General features: G+C 50.3%; 1 protein-coding gene across 1 annotated transcript; it reads left to right on the top strand.

The window, feature by feature from the left end:
- Positions 1 to 666: 666 nt before the first annotated feature.
- Positions 667 to 1,608, top strand: LOC311115650 (uncharacterized protein; the record flags this gene model as incomplete). Its single annotated transcript, XM_084190810.1, has 1 exon — positions 667 to 1,608. The coding sequence occupies one exon, from the start codon at positions 667 to 669 to the stop codon at positions 1,606 to 1,608; it is 942 nt and encodes a 313-aa protein (XP_084046936.1).
- Positions 1,609 to 17,613: the final 16,005 nt, after the last annotated feature.

Genomic DNA, 17,613 nt, shown 5'->3' with positions numbered 1-17,613 from the left:
TACATACACTCACTGTAATGCCCTTGTGTATATGTATGTAAATGGAATAGCATTGATTGTATGTCTTACAGCGCAGACCAGGTATCTGTTCACGCTCTTCGTAAGGTCTATCAGACCCTTGTCGCCTGGTTCGGTGTCGAAAGACGAGTGTTGTAACAGAGGCTTTATGGATTCAACGCCATGCTGTGTAGAGAAGGTCCCATCTATCTGGAAGTATAGGTACGTCGGGGGTGAGCTCTGTGCCATCTGTGCAAGCGAATGTAATATCACCCTTTGGGTTAGAGGAGAGATATAACTGGTTACAGCCACTACAAGTCCACAGCCAACATCTCTTGGTACTGGTTGGTTTTCTTAAGGTCTATATACCCTGTGTTTCATGAGCCATGAGTGGGTGCTGAAACCATGGTTGGATGGTGTAGCAAAGGGACGCACACCCTGGAGCTGCCCAGTGACAGGAGCCACAAGCCACACAGAGTGTGATTGTCTCCCTGACCTATCAACACCGGCTGGTCGGATGAGTTGGACATGGAGAATTGGCCATGGTATATATATATGTATATATATATATATAACCATCCACATATATACACACCTCACCCTCTCAACCGTTCATATATTAAGCCGCTTGACCACAACTACCACAGAAGCTTTATACCTAGCAGCAGAATGGAGAGTTACCTGAAAGACTACGTTATTGGCAGAGGAGCCTACGGGACCGTGTACAAAGTCAAGTGTCTGAGAACTGGAAAAGCGTTTGCCTTGAAATATCACACTCGCGGCGTAGATGATTCAACCGTGAGAGAACTCTCCTGTCTCGCTGCACTAAGGGGTCACCCCTATGTGATCCATATGCACGATTGCTTGTTAGACAATGGGATGATAGCCATGCTCATGCCCTATGTGCCCTACACGGTGAGTGACGTGATTCACAACGGACAAGGTTGGAAAGTGTACGAGCAAGGCCGGTCTCTGCAGTTGATCCCGTTGAGTTTTGTGGCTCACTTTTCGGTCCAGGTGGCTACTGCTTTGTCTTACATGCACAGACTGAATATAGTGCACCGGGACCTGACTCCTTCCAACGTGCTGCTGACAGAAGATCTCACTGTCAAAGTGGCGGACATGGGCCTCTCTAGACAATCCTCGAAATGGATGAGTCCAACTGTGGTCACAGAGCCCTACAGGGCCCCGGAATTGTTTGTTAAAGGTGACTGTGCAGAGTACACCTGTGCCATAGACATGTGGAGCCTAGGGGTGATGATAGCGGAAGCTATGGAAGGTAAGGTGGTATTCCTAGAGCATGCAAATCGCAGAGAAAAGGTGTCCACACACCAGATCATTTTAAGGACTCTATGTCCCAAAGTCCATCCACGTGCACCGATCACACCATGGGATCCTGTCACCTTATTGCCCCAGGTTATGGAGTGTGAACTAGTGAAACGGATCGTCTTCAGATTGCTGGCTTTCCGTGACACTGAGAGACTTATGGCTCACGAGCTGCTGCAGGACACAGAATGGAGCAAGGTTGCTCATATGACCGAGGAAGACAAAGGTATGGTCAGAGGCCAGATTGAGGAGAATCGGAGAATGGACGTGTCAAAGGAAGTGTGAGAGACTAAGCAAAGACAAAGACCAACACCAGGACTGCTTGCTCTGTGTACTTTTATTGTGTACTACATTTCATGATTCATAGATATATACTTGTGATATATAATTGTGTAGGCATACAATACAAAGTTAAACCTATCTGTACGTCTGTCAATAAAAAGTGTATATAGCACCCTACAACCCTGGCCTGGTCCATTCGGTAGTACATTCACAAGTACATTCACAATGCCAACATGATCTGGATGTGGACATATAATGTTATATAATGTTATCACTGAATACAGTGTTGCGCTTGCATTCAGGACAGGACAGGACAGGACAGAACAGGTGCAGGACAGGCTACAGCCTCAAATGTACTTGGTTACATGTAGGTTATTGTGAATATCACCATTGACATTGACATGTAAAGCGGGGTCAGGATACTGCGGGTTTGTAGAGTAGACCCCTCAGATGTCCCAGATGTCCCTGCAGACTTCCAGGATCTTTCAAAGTCGTCTATCATCCTCTTCACGTCCCGTAGGTCTGCAGGAGACACACATAGTGAGCTGCATGCAACTACTATTACAGTACTGCCAGTATACAGGTCATTATACACAGAACCAAACCAAAGAAGAAGGAGACAACACACAAAGCACAACGCACTTTCGCTCACATCGAGCATTTTCACCGATGTTTTCATGTCCTCAACCTCCTTGAGAGCTGGCATCTCCATCGTTGGGATTCCGGAGGTCGTTTTCTCCGCTATGGTGGCACAACGGCGAGGCGAGGCAGCAAGCTGGACACTTGTACACGAGCTGTCAGCTTGCCCATGTCGCTGATACATGAAGTAACGGTATTCCCTATCGCCGTATCCGCCAAACGTGTTGTTGACCATGAAACAGCAATGCCCTGGGCTTATCTTTCTGCTCATAGTGTCATTCCACACTTGGCGTAGACTCCACATGTTGTTATCCTGGGGTTCTATATACAACATAGATATTGTAATGACACCATCGAGAGGGCCAATGAACGCAGCCTTCTTACCGTCCACTCTGGCAGTATAGTAGAACATACCGCATGTGTCGGCCTTTGCGCTCAAATAGAAGGTTTCGTGTCCTATCCTGTACTCGCCTTCATCAGTACAGGTGAGGACGCGAATGCTAACTTGGTGTCCCACTGGGGTATTGGTCAGCTCGTATATGTGTTCACTACCTTGGACGGCTTTATTGTCTTTATAGAAAGACTGAGTGGGACTGTCCAAGTACCCGGGCAGCCTGACAGGGTTTCCCATTGTACCTACAATGGTGACGGGCTTATGTCTATCATCCGTACGACCTGTCGCCCTCTTCAACACACAACTCTCACAACACTCTAAGGTTATCGCTGCCATGCACAGCATACTCAATGTGATAGGCAAGTACATTGTCATAGGGCGTGGTGCTATAGACAAGTCTGATACGGCTTGGAGTCCTGTTGATGCTACTTTCACAGAGCGGGAGCACAGTGCCAGAATGCTGCCTGCAGGAGCTGTTGAGCCCTTTATATACACGCTGGAGCCTGACACGTCACACACACACTCACCAAACCTTTCGTCCACCCAATGCTGTGACATCCTACCCAATGGTACCTCTATGGGGTATGATGATGTAGTTAAATACAAAACTCAGAAGAGAAGAGACTGTGATATCCGATCTCGGCCTACATATCAGACCAATGTTAGTTCAGACGTTCAGACCCTGACTGTGATACCCAACCTCGGCTGATGACCTATGGCTGGATGAATGGGATGCTGTCCAATATAGTCAGAAACAAGGAACCCCCAGTGTGAACATAGCACAAGAATAACTGAATACGCTCTGTACACTTGTACTTGGGTTGGGAACACATTGGAGGTATTGGAGTTATTGTGGTTGTGGAGGAACCTGTCCATGAATGCCATTGTAACCACCATACCATGTCTCTATCTTCCATCGAACGCACCAATCTACACTCCACCTCAGGAGGATCATCTCAGGACTCACAGCTACAAACGACTGGTGGAACTGAACATGTAAGGTGTTGTACTGCCGGGATGTCTCCCCAACACCAGATACGTCACCCCTTCGGGTACGTATTACGATGTGAACAGCGGTACAAGATACAGTGTACCTACGAGGACATTGATACTATCGAGGAAGCTCTGGACAAGTGTCCTTTCTACGGAATGTTACACAGGACTATTGTGCATAAAATTCTGATTGTATTATTCTTTCCGGGGATGGAGCCTCCGACCTGGATGCCTAACAACTTTCCATGTTATCTCATGCCGAAGACAGGTCGCATTCACCTCACCGTGGTACCCACGTCTACTCCCCAACCGACCTATCCCAGGAGAAGCATAACGCATGGAGACGACAGCTTCACTATACGGATATCTTCACAGTACCACCCGTCACGGTTCCACCCTGCGGGGCGTAATGTACTCAATGTTCGAACTACGTGCTTAACGCCTGCCACATTGTTTGTGTTGGTGGACCCAAAGAAGACCATAAGGGCATCGTTGAAAGATGACGGTCGGTTCAGCTCAGAGGTACTCCAGAGTCCCTACGCTAACCTCACAACTAGCAATGGACCTTTTCAAGATCGAGATCAAGTACTTGTGGTTCCAGTGGATCAATTCGGTGTGGTTCTCAAACGTGATGCAGAGTATGGTCTATACACCAAAGCACCTAAAGGTCTTGGCCGCTTACTCAAAAGAGCAATGCAGCGGACCCTTGGGGATGGTCGCACGCATCCCCGACTAACTGCGAAGACAGCGGACGAATAAGGGAGTGTACACACTGACAGGGGTGATCGGTGTCCTCATAGACAATCATACTTTTGTTTTCTTGACAAACATATCTCTGACCAGGTTGTGTGTTGATATATGTCTTTGTTATTAAATAAAACCTGTGTGATGTGTAAGAACCCCAATAAAGTATTCCCCAATGTATTACATTATAAGGTGCAGTGTGTGTTATGTTCATCGTGTCTAGGAGTACCACATATATGAAGCGGTGCTATTATTGTCACCATATAACACTATAAGTAAGGACTGTGGTTGTGTAACATTATGCCTTCCACACGCAGTAGCTCATCTCTGTGCAGAAAGAGGACCCGAGAAGAGTCCTCCGGTACAGGTGCGTGTAACGAGTGTGCTCACATAACGATGATAGCCAACCTGAAACGTGAAATCCTCCAACTCAAGAAGTCACTGGATGTGGAGCACGAACAGAGGATGGAGGCTAGCCGTGAGAGAAAGATGTTGGGTGAGGGCCTCGCCAAATGGCAAGGAGAACAAGCAGCAGAAAGAAATGTGGCATTGGTAGGTGAGGCTATGGTAGGAAATATAGCGACCAAAGCTGCCACTGCCCGCTTGAGCGATACACACAGGCACACGCTATATGAACTCGAGTTGTGTACAAAGGAACTGGAGGACACGAGATACGCTCTTCAGGAAGCCTGTGAGGAGCGGGAAGCCTTGAGGATCAAGCTGTCAGAGAGCCGCCAGCCTAGCAAGGATGCAGAACCCAAGGAATATGCCGACGGAACGCACAAGACAGAAGACTCACACCCTCACTTAGACTGGGTAGGGAGACATTACCTTGCGGTGTCGCTCCCGGAGGACCGCATGTTCAAACCCGGTCAGTCTGTCACACCGGTCGGGGTGTTACAGAAGCTGTTTGAGATCAGGGTAGGCGATAAACTGGCAACGGGGTTCAGTCTGATGGTGGAGAATATGAACATCATGCTATCTCAACTGGAGCCCGAGTGGTACGCCAAACACTTTGGCTTCTGTAGAGCCTACGTGCATGGCAATAAATACAAATCTACAGACAGGGTAGACACCGAGGACTTTGCGTGGCTGCTGTTCGAGTATGGGGCTCACGCACCGTTGATCGAAGTGCTCGCCGGGCTCCAAAATGTTCTAAACAGTACGGGCAAGGGAGGAGTGACCACGGCATCTCTGTACACGAGCAAGCACATGTACAGCTCGTATGTGACACTGTTCAGAGACACGGTGTCAAAGGCCTACGAGGGTGTTGTACGCGTACGTCAGAGAGCTCAGAGGGTGCGTAAGGCGCAAGGTGTCGTTTACGTGCCTCTTACTGCAGGCTTGGGTGCTGATCAGAGCGACCGTCAACGAGGTTCCCAATCTGTCAGAAACAGGGTCTTGCGCTCTGTACTGGAAGGGATCGAAGCTCCCCCTCACATCAGCAGCGTGTTGGCAAATGGAGAGGTAGACAGAGTGTCTCGCCAAGACCCCCTTCGCTTAGAGCAGTCACTCTCTGCGTTCATGAAACTTAGGGGTCTGGAGGGTCAGGACAAAGCTGGACGGTCTGCTGTTCATCGGAGTAACCAGGAACAACAGGTCCCATTTAAGGCCGCTACGTCAAGTCTCCTAGCAGGGCCTCTTGAAAACCGGGTGCTGTTCCATTCACCTTGGTCGAAAGATTCACCTGCTCTGTAGCGCTTTACAAGGACAGAGTAGTAGGGAGATATATATATATATAGCTAGAGAGATAGGCACAGAGATATATAGTCAACCATACGGACATGAGCAGGTCAACCGAGCGACACAGAGATGGGCTAGTGGTGTGCGAGGCTGGCAGCAAAAGACAGTGTCTGGAAGAGGAGGATGAGGAGGACCTGAGAACGAAAGCAATGTTGGCCATGTCTAGATACTGCCAGGATCGTTGGGTGAGGACAATGGTCAAGCTGCACATGTCTCGAGGCGAGCGTATGAAAGTGGCTCTGCTGAGCGGAGACGCCGGCTGCGGCAAATCGTACGCCATATCACTGCTGGAGAAGAAGTTGAGGAGCATGAACATCAGCGTGGCTGTGAGCGCTATGACCAACAAGGCAGCGGGAACCCTGATGGAATCCTGCGACCTTGACCACGTCTACACGTTCCACAAGTTGATGGGGTTCAAGAAGGAACTGTTGGACGAGAAGCTTTCGCTCGACGAATTTACGCAGCATTACTGCAAAGTGTACTGGAACGTGATATCTCGTTTCAATACACTGCACCAGGCCCAGTTGCCCCCCGAGCGGGACGATGGGATCAGACGACATTCGTGTAGACAGTTGAGACCGGAGTCTTGTGCCGTGTGTAGTAAAATGCTGGCGCGCCTTAGGATGTCTAAGAACCCCTCGGAACTGGCACCCATGGAGGACGCCCCTGCGTTTCTGGGAGTGAACGTGCTGATTGTAGACGAGTACGGTCTGATGAACGTGGAGCTACTCGAGAGGATGTTGTGCTGCCTGGCTCTCTTCTACGGACCCGGTAAGGGTCCTCTCATAGTCTTCTCGGGCAGCGTGTCACAATTGCAGCCCGTGGGGTCCAATCTGCGCATTTGGCAAACGGAGCGATTCGAAGGTCTCCTCTCTTGTTCTACTCCGCTCTTTGTCAACAGGCGACAGTTCAAGGACCCGGGTTACGCTGAGGCTGTGACGTACCTTCAGTTCAACACGGTCACGGAAGAGTCTCGGCGCATTTTCAAGAGCCAAGTGGCTGTCCGCGAGGCCGACATTATGGACCCAGACTACGAGCCAAAGAAGCTGAGGATCTTCCACCAGGACGAACAGCAGATTAGATACACAGCAGCGTACATGGACAAGGCGAGCCAACATGCCCGCATTGGGGAAAAGTTTCTCAGTGTGTCTCGGAACCGGGCGCCCTACAAAGGACCGAGCGCTTGGTACGAAGTGCTGAAGCAGGCCGCTCAGACGCTGCCCAAGATCTTTTCAGTGCCCAAATACCGTCCCGGGATCCGCACCACGGAAAGGGAGTATCTGAAAGTGGACAAGCTGTGGGTGGGTTGCAAGGTGCGAATGATCTGGCACATGGACTTCAACGGTATACAGGTTGCGAACAAAAATACATTGGGGTCCTCATCTGCCATGACGGGCACACAAATGAGGATACAGCAGCAGCAGCAGCAGCAACTCCCTTCCAATCCAGACATGGAAGGTGTAGTGCTAGGCATTTCGTTCAATGTACAGGGCCAGTTCAACGAGTTCTACGTGAAAGGGGATCAGACGGGGACCATGTACAAGGTGGCTCCTTCCAAGTGGACCTACATGAACTGGACAGTGACCACACATCCGCTGGCCTGTCTGTTGGCGATGAACACGTACGACTGCCAAGGCTGCACCGTGCAAGGGCAAGTGCTCTACCACCCGCCCAGGTATTTCTCCATGTCACCGATAAAGCCTTCAGTGTATGTTGTGCTCACTAGGGTGGTGAAAAGAGGAAATCTACAAATGACAAACTGTAACTTTGCCGAGAATGTCGGAGCTGTCGACTTTTACAACCAGAGCCTGGTGGCTTATCGCAAGAGGGTGGAGATGAACTATTCATCATGACACACCTATACTACAACACGCACCTCTATAAACACTTATTCCTGTGTAGTAGGCAGGCCTCATTTGAACTGTCACCGTCCACACACACTGGAACCAGATACTGTGAAGGTGAGGAGATGAGCTGGGGTGCTGCTACATGGCACACGCTAACACTGGAGGAGTTGATATGCCTCACGTCATCCAAGTCTCTAACTGAACTCACTGAAGAGTACGAGATGAAGGATAACCGAGTTCTGTTGTTCATCCACACGCAAGGGTCTATGAGTGCTCCTGACAAGAGTCTCACACCACCCCAGGCTAGTGCACAAGACGATCTGAATTCGTACATCATTCTAAGGTGGTGCCCTTGGTTTTCGCAAACCTTCGGGGTGCTGTCGGACGCCGATCTTAACATGCTTACGATCAGGTTACTCAGGCTCAACAGTGAAGAGGCCCGTATCCTCCTGGAACTACTCACAGCAGCGTCGCTCGTCCTCAAGCATCCCAACGTGCCCTACTCGCCAACCTGTCGGGATCCATCTCAGGCAGAGAGGTTCCTATTCTGCAGTTGACATTCTGCAGCTGACTGACAATTATCTGTACTAGCACATCGTCTGCCACAGTCTAGCAAAGCCGAACCTCTGCCTCTACCTCTGACTCTATTTATAAGTCAGCTATGTCGTCCACCCGAGTGCACCAACCGATTCGTGCGTACACACACAATCTGAGTGATCAGCGGCCCGGTACCACCCAGGTCCCTTACGGGTGCTACAAACACGAGTCGGCTAAGAACTACCTACCCGGTGGCCTGTTCCACTTTGTCAAAGACTGCAATTCGTACGTGCCCACGCTACACGGACTGAGCTCCGAGTTCATACGAAACCTAAAGGAGGTCGCGGTCTGCGCCACCAGCAGCGCCATTGCGAATAGACCGTTCCTGAACACCCCGCACCTGTACGAAGTTGAGCTGATTAACACGGGACACGAGTCCCTGAAACAGGGAGACCGTTTCACAGTGCAGCTCCCCAACCGAGAGGATGTAGCGGCGCAACAGGAGGTTGAGGTCGATCTAGGTTACAACATGTCCGTGAACAAGGGCATCTGGGGAGGACTGCTGGCTACTAGAAGAGTGAATTGTGAGTCAGGCGGAGACCCCGTGGAAGAGGTGATACAGGCTATTAAACAGGAGGACGGGTTCGACGTGTTTCAACTCATGTCCCCTTACACACCCCAGAGTATACTGTCAATGATGACTCTGGTTGCCAACGGGGCTGGTTATCACCAGGTCACTGATGTAATGAGAAACAGTGCTGCTGCTGCCGTCAACCAGGACTTTGACGCTGGGACCATCAACGCTATCGTGGAGGACGACGGTGTCAAAGGGTTTCTCAGGAACGTGGTCGGGCATGCCATGAACATAGTGGAAAGTGTGCAAGGCTTTGCAGGAGGACAGGTGGTACGAGCCTGCAGCGGTTATAATTTCAGCACAATCAAGACCGGTGACAGATTCATGGGCCAGCTGAATATGAACAGATGGCTTTTGTGAGAGGTTCAGTGGAGACCAAGTTAACACGATATGACAATTCCCTACTCTGTTTCCCCTACGTGTAGTACGCAGTTCCACTGTATCTTGTATCTCCATTCATGTCTACCCCATTGTACGTTTGATTGTTTTTGGTTGATGGCAATACATTTGTAAAGGTTGCTTTGTATGTTCCATAATAAAGGACGAACAAAGATGAACAAATAAAGAAACTATACAACAGGTACCTGTCCCCATACATCTTTATTCCTTGTTACACTTTCCCACACCATAACAGTACACACCACAATAGTATAACCACATGATGATCACTAACATCAAACACACTTGGTAACAAATTTTTTTTTCAACTGACGATCAGGGTTCCCAATGGAATTCTTGTTACACTTCTTGATGTACTTCAGATTATCAGCATCCCTTATGAGCTGGCAGGCGCTGGGGTTTACATTATCGACTTTAGCATAAAGCATCTCTAGCATGTTAGGTGTCATGACTGAAGGTTTGACTCTACTGAATACAACTTCGGATTTGGAGTCACTAGCAGCAGCAGCAGCAGCAGCAGCAGCAGCAGCAGCCCCGGCTCTCACATCCAGGTCGTTAGAGTCACTAGCAGCAGCAGCAGTAGCAGCCCCGGAGCTCACAACGTGTGAGCTGTCGAATGCGTTGTCAGAGGTAGAGCTGTTGTCTACAAGGCTGTGTGTAGCAGACTCGGCCACATCAGCACTCTTGTCTTCCCCAAACGATATGGTCATCCACCATTGCCCGGCCCACGGCTCCGATGCCTCGCATGGATCGCTAGTGATCATGGGGATATTCACGTGTCCGAGGTCGAGCGACCAGCTATCGGTGTGTCCATATCCAAAAAGGTCTTCTTGGCTGTGTCGTTCAGTGGGCTTGTCTTTCAAAAGATTCATCCACCAGCTGTCCTCCTCAAGACGACCCATGTCTCACAAGATTCTCGAGTCGTCTCACTCTTCACTCAACTAATGCGCTGGTATGGAAACACAGTCTAGCGAACCACAGGCCGATATTCAGTAGGACCAGTATACATAGGATTACAGTAATACACTGTTCCAAATGTTTCTCCAGTGACGCTGATTCACGTTTACTTGAGCTCACCTTTGGCTCTCGTTGTAGATCCGGGTACACCATGTCCTTTGGGCCCTAGGGAAATGGGTTGCCTCTTTGCTTAATAAAATAAATATAATTATATATGTTCAGCGTAACGTCATAAGGTAATCTGGGCCGTTCTCATAGCTCCCCAGTACAGCACGTATGCGGGCATACCGAAGAATAGAGGCGATGTGTACGACAAGGGAACTATAGCAAGATGGTCTGTGTTGTAGAGGAGAATGACTGCCATGAGACTACACCAGAACACCGGGGCCTGGTTGTATTTGTCATGAGGGTGAAATGGTATCTGCTGTCCATGTCCAAAAGCTTGTCTGCTGTAGCGAGCCTCGTCCGTGTCGGAGTCAGTCAGTCTCTCTTCCCTGTACAGTGCGAGCACCTCGCCTTTGCTTGTGGTCGATAGGGCCGAGCACTGCAGCTGCCTGGTCCTCTCGAGTAGAGTGTTCAGTTCCATGCATACGTAGGATGTCACAGATTTCACAGCTGCAACCAAGAAAATCACCTTGTACCCGGCGAGCCAGATGGAGTTCCTTGGCGTCAGGTCCCCCTGTGCCAGGTCGTATGCCAGGTAGATTATGGAACAGAAGAGAAGGTATAACCGAGTCCCTTGGTAAGATGGCATGAGTTCAATTGGATCGAACAAGTCTCACGAAGCCGATCGTGTTAATCCAGATAAACACGAACAATGTCCAGTTCAGAATTGGGAGCAGAGACGGACCTCGTCTGTCCGAGCATTGGATCCATGAGACCTCCGTGCCGCTGCAGAATTCGTAGTATAACCAGGTGTAAATGTAGGTGGCTAAGAAGAAGATGAACATGAGGAGTTTCTGGGACATGGCTACGCCCGACATTGGATCGGTGATCACGCCGGTGTCACTGCGACTGCTTCGTCTCTCCGAGCTCAGGATGGTAAGAATGGAACCTCCTATCAAGGTGATGCATACCATCAGAGACCACAGGGTGCCCAGCAAACCCCATGCGAACAATTTCCACAATCTGATTATGTGCACAAAGATAGTGGCGAAAAGTAGCACGCTCGAGATAACCTTGAGTAAGTTGTAAAGGACACCCTTGACACGCTTCATTTGCACACAGGTTCGATTGAGCCAGCACACGACGGGAGGTAGGTACAAGGGGTGAACGTTTGTAGTCATCATAGTCCTGTTCAGCGATGCGCACAGGATCAAGTCATGATCGGGTAAAAACCTTCTAGGTAACATGTCCCCGTCGATAGAGGTAGCGAAAGAGGCACTGGGTTACAATGCCGTTGTCTTTATTTTTAATGTGTACCAAAACCGAAACTTGTTAGACAGCTAGGCTTGGTTGGCCAATCTAGCCGAGTCTCCCGTGTTACCCGCAAGGGTAGTGCTCTGAAACCTGGACACGGTCTCCTGTCCGATTGTAGTCATCCTATTGAACACGCCGTGGTTATAATAGCGCCACTCGCAAAACCCGTTGCACCTGAAGGTGTTCCCTGCCACCGTGCCTATATGGACATAGTAGCAGTTTCGGCTGTTTCTCAGGTGGTCGTGCAGTTCCTCTTCGTCAGCAACCCAGATGAGACCTAGTGTCGCACCCGCTTCTTCTCCAAGAATGGTGACATTGTTTCCCGTGGCGGGCACCGATTTGGCTATCAGGTACAATTTCACAGCGTGGATAGCGGCATCACCAGGAACTGTGGTATTTTCCACTTCACCTGTGTGGTACACAGTGCCCGATGTCGACGCGATGGCGCCCCCCAGCTGCACAACTTGCTTGACAAGGGATGGCTTTGACACAATAGAGTGTAGCACGAACCACAAATGGTCACTGACAATGGGTACATCCTTGAGAGCGAGCTCTGTCACGTTGGAAACCACAGTCATGCAACGCTGACGCTGGGTCTGACGGTTTGGGTGGCCATCGGACCTGATCATATCGTGAAACCTTTGGAGCGATTTGTTCCACTCGGAGACAAACGTGTGGATAGGGATTGCGGGGATGTACATCTCCTCAGTGCAGGCGTAGATGTTTATACACCTCCTGGCTATCAGAGAGCTCCCCTTGGCAATGTAAGTGTTGTACAGGTCCACGATGGAAGAGTAGTCTTCTGATTTACTGAGGATAGGCATGAGGCTGACACACACATCCCCAACTCGAGGACTGTGTTTGGTAGTGGAGGCGATCAGTTGAGAGGGTACGTGCTTGAAGTCGAGATTACCCAGGGCTAGGTTGTTCCATTGCCCCTTATACCCGTTCAACCCAGATAGCACCACGTCGTTGTCCACGGTTTCATCTGTCACCAAGGGCCTCCGAATCCAGCCTTGCTGCAACTGGACCGATCTCACTGGTGGTTCGTTGAGCATTAAGCAGATGGACTTGTGCGAGGCCATAGTATGTGTCTGCGATCATAGAGTGTCAGATTCTAGTAGTACACCGTTGGTCCGTGTGTCATTAGTTGTTTGCTTACTGGTGTGTATGTAAACAGTTGATCCTTCATCATAACACATCCCCTGGTCAAGCACCCCATCATGAAGTGTATATTTTTTATTGTATATGTGTATATTGCTATAAAGACAATAAAGACATTTAGAACCACGGATCTTGGTGATATTTTATTATGTTCACACGATACATCAACAGTCATAATAACAAAACCAATCACACAGGTGTGTACAACACGTATGCTACCAACACCATACAGTACCCTGGCAGGGTAACACCATATGGGCCTATGTTTTATATCTTTGTGACAACCGCAGAGATGAAATCTGCCACAGACGTGGAAGGCTTCAAGGAGCTGGCTCCACCTGAGGGTACCAAGTATCCAGCTTGCTGTTTGTTGGTCACGCACGTACTGGACAGCTGTGCAGACGGCGGAGACTGTTGGTTGTTGGACGCCGAGGGTGTATTAGGTTCCCCGACGCCGTCCGTGTCCATCGTGACCACTTCGCCTCTGTCCTCACTTGAACCTCCACCGCCCCGCTTTGCGATCTGCTTCGTAAGTTCCCGTAGTTCGTTCATCAATTTAGAGATATCCCCGGGATCCTGATCGTCCTTGCCTTGTTTGCGGCCACGCTTATACGGGGTGTCTCTGGCCAAAGTCTGCAACGTATCCATATTGTACTGGTTAGACGAGGACTCCGGTGACACCGAGCTGCGCTGTTGTTCCAGTATGACGTCTCTTATACTGGCCTTGATCGAGTCGAGCATCTTATCTTGCTCTTTCTGCGAGGCTGCCTGTCTCTCCAATTCCGCCTTGTTATACTCCATTGCTATGTTCCTCTTTTGTTCCTCGGTCAGAGTCCCGTACTGAAACATTTTGTCACCACGATTTGATACACCGCTCGGGGTGTAAACAGCCTGCCCATTGAAGAACCCTTGCCCTGCCTGCTGCTGCTGCTGCTGATGATCCCGCAGATGTTGGGGTTGAGTTTGGCTAAGATGTTGAAGTATGGGTGCCAACTGCATCAAACTCTGTAGATCTTGTAGTGGCGCTAGAGACTGCTGATATTGTTGCTGTGGAGGCAGAGCTGGCTGATGCTGCTGCAACAGCTTGATCAGATTATCTATTTGGGTCTGAGTAGCAGACATTGTATCTTCCATCTGTTGGGGTTTGGCCTCTGAAGTATCTCCTTTAGGGTCTATTACTCCGAAGTTAGTATCTTTGTCAGTAGGTTTAATACCAGCGCAGAGTTTAGTTTTCACACCGGTGCGTCTGGTGAAATCCTTAGCTCCTAGTACTGTGAACACTGTGTCAGGATCGTCAGGACATCTCAGTCTCTGAGTTAGTACGCTATTCTGAACCTTGATGGCCTCTAATACATCCTTCAGCACTCGCACCTCTGCGGCTTGGTCTAGCACGGCCTTCCTCAGGGATTTAACAGTCTCTGTGACACTCTGCCCCTCGGAGCTCTCGTCCGCGACATCAAAGGGAGTTTCGGTCTGGGCACAGACCACCCCGGCGCTATCCTTCAGATCAAGGCCTGCGTCGAGGACCGAGTACTTCAGCGTGGAAAACCCCATCCTGGTCATTGTCTGGCCCAGATCCTTACCTGTCACCAGGGTGCAAAAGCAGCCCGGCCTCATGGGCACAGAGACTAAACTGCACTCCTCAGTCACGGGGCCACTATTGTTGTCTCCCACTGTGCCTAAACTGAAGGCAATGCTAATCTCCGGCTTCAACACGCAATTGGTGTACTCGGTGTCGTTGCACGCCACACAGCAGTACAGGAACGTTTTGTCAACAGACCTGCTGTGGACGTGCCAGTAACACTTGACTCTACCGATGTCCTTCTTGACATTGTGTGAGAACACAGCCTTGCCGGGTTGGGGGTGACACGCTCCCGAGTACGACATGTCGTTGGCCACAATGAAATTTTTCCTAGACTCCGGGTACACCTCACCCTGGCCCACACCAAACACGCTACACATCCCCACGAGGAACTTGTCACTCCCGCCGCACGTAACCATACTAGCCAGCGCCTCGGTGTAATCGTCGTCGTTGGTGCCGTAGCACTCTTTGCAGAAGATCGGCACAAACAGAGACTGGTCCGAAGTCAGAGTCCCCTCGGGACACTCGCGTATATCGGTATAGTCCACTAGAGTCATGCTGGTCATGTTTATTACGGCTCTCTTCTTGTCCTCACTCGACACTTTCACAAACGCACACTGGTCTTTTCTGCAGAACACTGGTCCTACCCTGGACCCCTCACTCACCAAGGGGGTTACGCCGCTTGAGGACATCGCGACTCTATCCCCTTTATCCCGTGCGGATGAAGCGAGTACCTAGAGCGAGGACCTAGGGCTCCCCGCCTATACTTTAGTGCGAACCCTACTGGGGAGAACGGTTCACCTTGGTGTTGAAGATCACATTGTCTCCCCAGACAAACTCCTTGTCAAACTCGATCAATTTCCGCAGTGCGAGACAAGAGATGTGTGTCACGTTCTCCACTGTGCAATAGGGAGGGGTGCCGGTGAATGGTACGCTGCGACTGTCGCAGCTTGTTTGGGTGAGCGTGAGCTCGGATATCAGTTCGGATAGCTTCATAGAGTCCGACAAGTTGAGTGAGAACACCGCCCGTAAGTAGGCCCTAGTCCGGACCTCATCGAATTCGCTCTCTTTGACACGTTTAGCCGAAGCACCTTTGCACCATTTACAATGTTCACTGTTCACTATGGCAATTACGTGCTTGGAACTCGTACGGAATAGACATTGACTACCCCAAGGTACGCCGCAGCACGACGCTATAAGTCCTCCGCACACCGTGAATTTGTCACTCTCGATAACACCAGCCACAGCCGTAGAACGGTGTCCTCTTTTTTCCGGCATCCGAAGATGAGTGAGCAGATGAGCGAGCGTGCCTTTTCTTCGACGTGTTGTTCCTCGGCTCCTTCGGGGTCTTACTCTCAGCGACCGTCGTCATCGCGTGAAGTTTTTGGAGCCAGCTCCCCAGGGAGAGGAGCCCAGAATAATAGGGTGAGGGTGAGAACTGAACCGGATCACGTCAACGAACAACCTCCTAGTAAGAGAACCGCTGCCAGCGCCGGTGACGGTCGGGTGTCGCGGGGAGCGATGCCATCACCTCTTTCTATTAGTAATCCTAACATGCTCCGCAATGGATCTCCCGGAGCCTCAGACCATGGAGCCTCAGACCATGGAGCCTCAGACGACCGAACCCCAAACTCTAAAGCTTTATCAAAGCGAGGCTATTACTCGGCCATGGCCGCAGACCCTATATTCCACATGTTCCCCGAGCCCCGGGAGCAACATGATCGGGACGTGTACAACATGGGCGAGAATAACATCAGTGAGACTGATCGATTCATACAAAAACAATACCCGATGCTGTACATGAACCTCAACGCTCATGACCACCCCTCCATAGTCGATGTGCATTACGAGAATGAGGGGACCCAATGTCTCTTGTGTCAAGTAGACAGGAACATTTTGGACTCCATCAAAGTGCTCAAGGCCCACGAGGTGAAGGGCTACCTGGACTCCTACAACCACACATTCACAGAGGAGCAAGTGAACGTTCATCTGGCACACAGCATGAGGGATGAAAATGTAATTGGTGTGATACAGAACATGGCCGTCGACCTGATGAGCAAATCGTACTCGCTTGCCAACGCTGCTTCTCTTCGCATCCTGAACCGCATCCAAACACACATGGGTAGACCGGTGTTCGTCCCCGATCAGGATGTGGCTAAGGTTCACAATGATGCCGTTAAACAGTTCATTGGCCTCGCGTCTACATGTCAGGCTTTGATGAAATATAAGCACACCGATAACGAAAGGGTTCCCGCGTCAAATCCTCTGTTGTAACACTTTCTCACAAATAACAACTTACTATACACCCTTCCCATATCATAGTATAACCAAAGTTGTTGTAATTGGTTAGTTACTGTGTCAGAGGCCTTTGCCATCGGTGTCCGCATTATGGAGTCGTTACCACCCCACCGTGTACATCGATCTGCCCTCATGAGGCTCGTGATAGCCCTCTCACTATTGTTCCTCCAGTGCCTCAAGGGCTCCCCTGTAAACAACAATGACCCCTACGGCTACGCTCCCTACGTTTGGATCACCGTCGGTACATGCATCAAACAAACTGGCTGGTGTCAGGGCAGGAGCAACAGCGGCTTTGCTTTGACGGTGGACAACTACAACCACACGAGCGACATGTGCACGCACTACTGCCCGGGGATGATCTACGCTTACTGGAGACCCTTTCCAGACCCAGCTGGTGATCTCAACAAGCACGAGTCTGAAGGCGCCTTACTTGGTGCCCATGTAAGGAGGCTGGACAAGTCTTCCTGTCTCGCGGTTCCCGGAGGGTTCAAGTGTTCTGACCGCGTTGTCGCAAACACCCCGTTGAACAAGATATCGATTCTGCTCCACGCCAAGCCCCATAACAGAGACTATTACTTCGGAGAGGACCCGATGGCTGACTGTGAACCCGATCCTCAGTGCGCAGCTTTCAAGCTCTTAAGGACGACGCTACACGCAC

Source organism: Coregonus lavaretus, assembly GCF_964263955.1.
Source record: "Coregonus lavaretus genome assembly, contig: HAP1_SCAFFOLD_1927, whole genome shotgun sequence".
NCBI classification, from domain to species: domain Eukaryota; kingdom Metazoa; phylum Chordata; class Actinopteri; order Salmoniformes; family Salmonidae; genus Coregonus; species Coregonus lavaretus.
The sequence above is the reverse complement of the archived record's forward strand: the minus strand, read 5'-3'. Positions and strand labels throughout refer to the sequence as shown.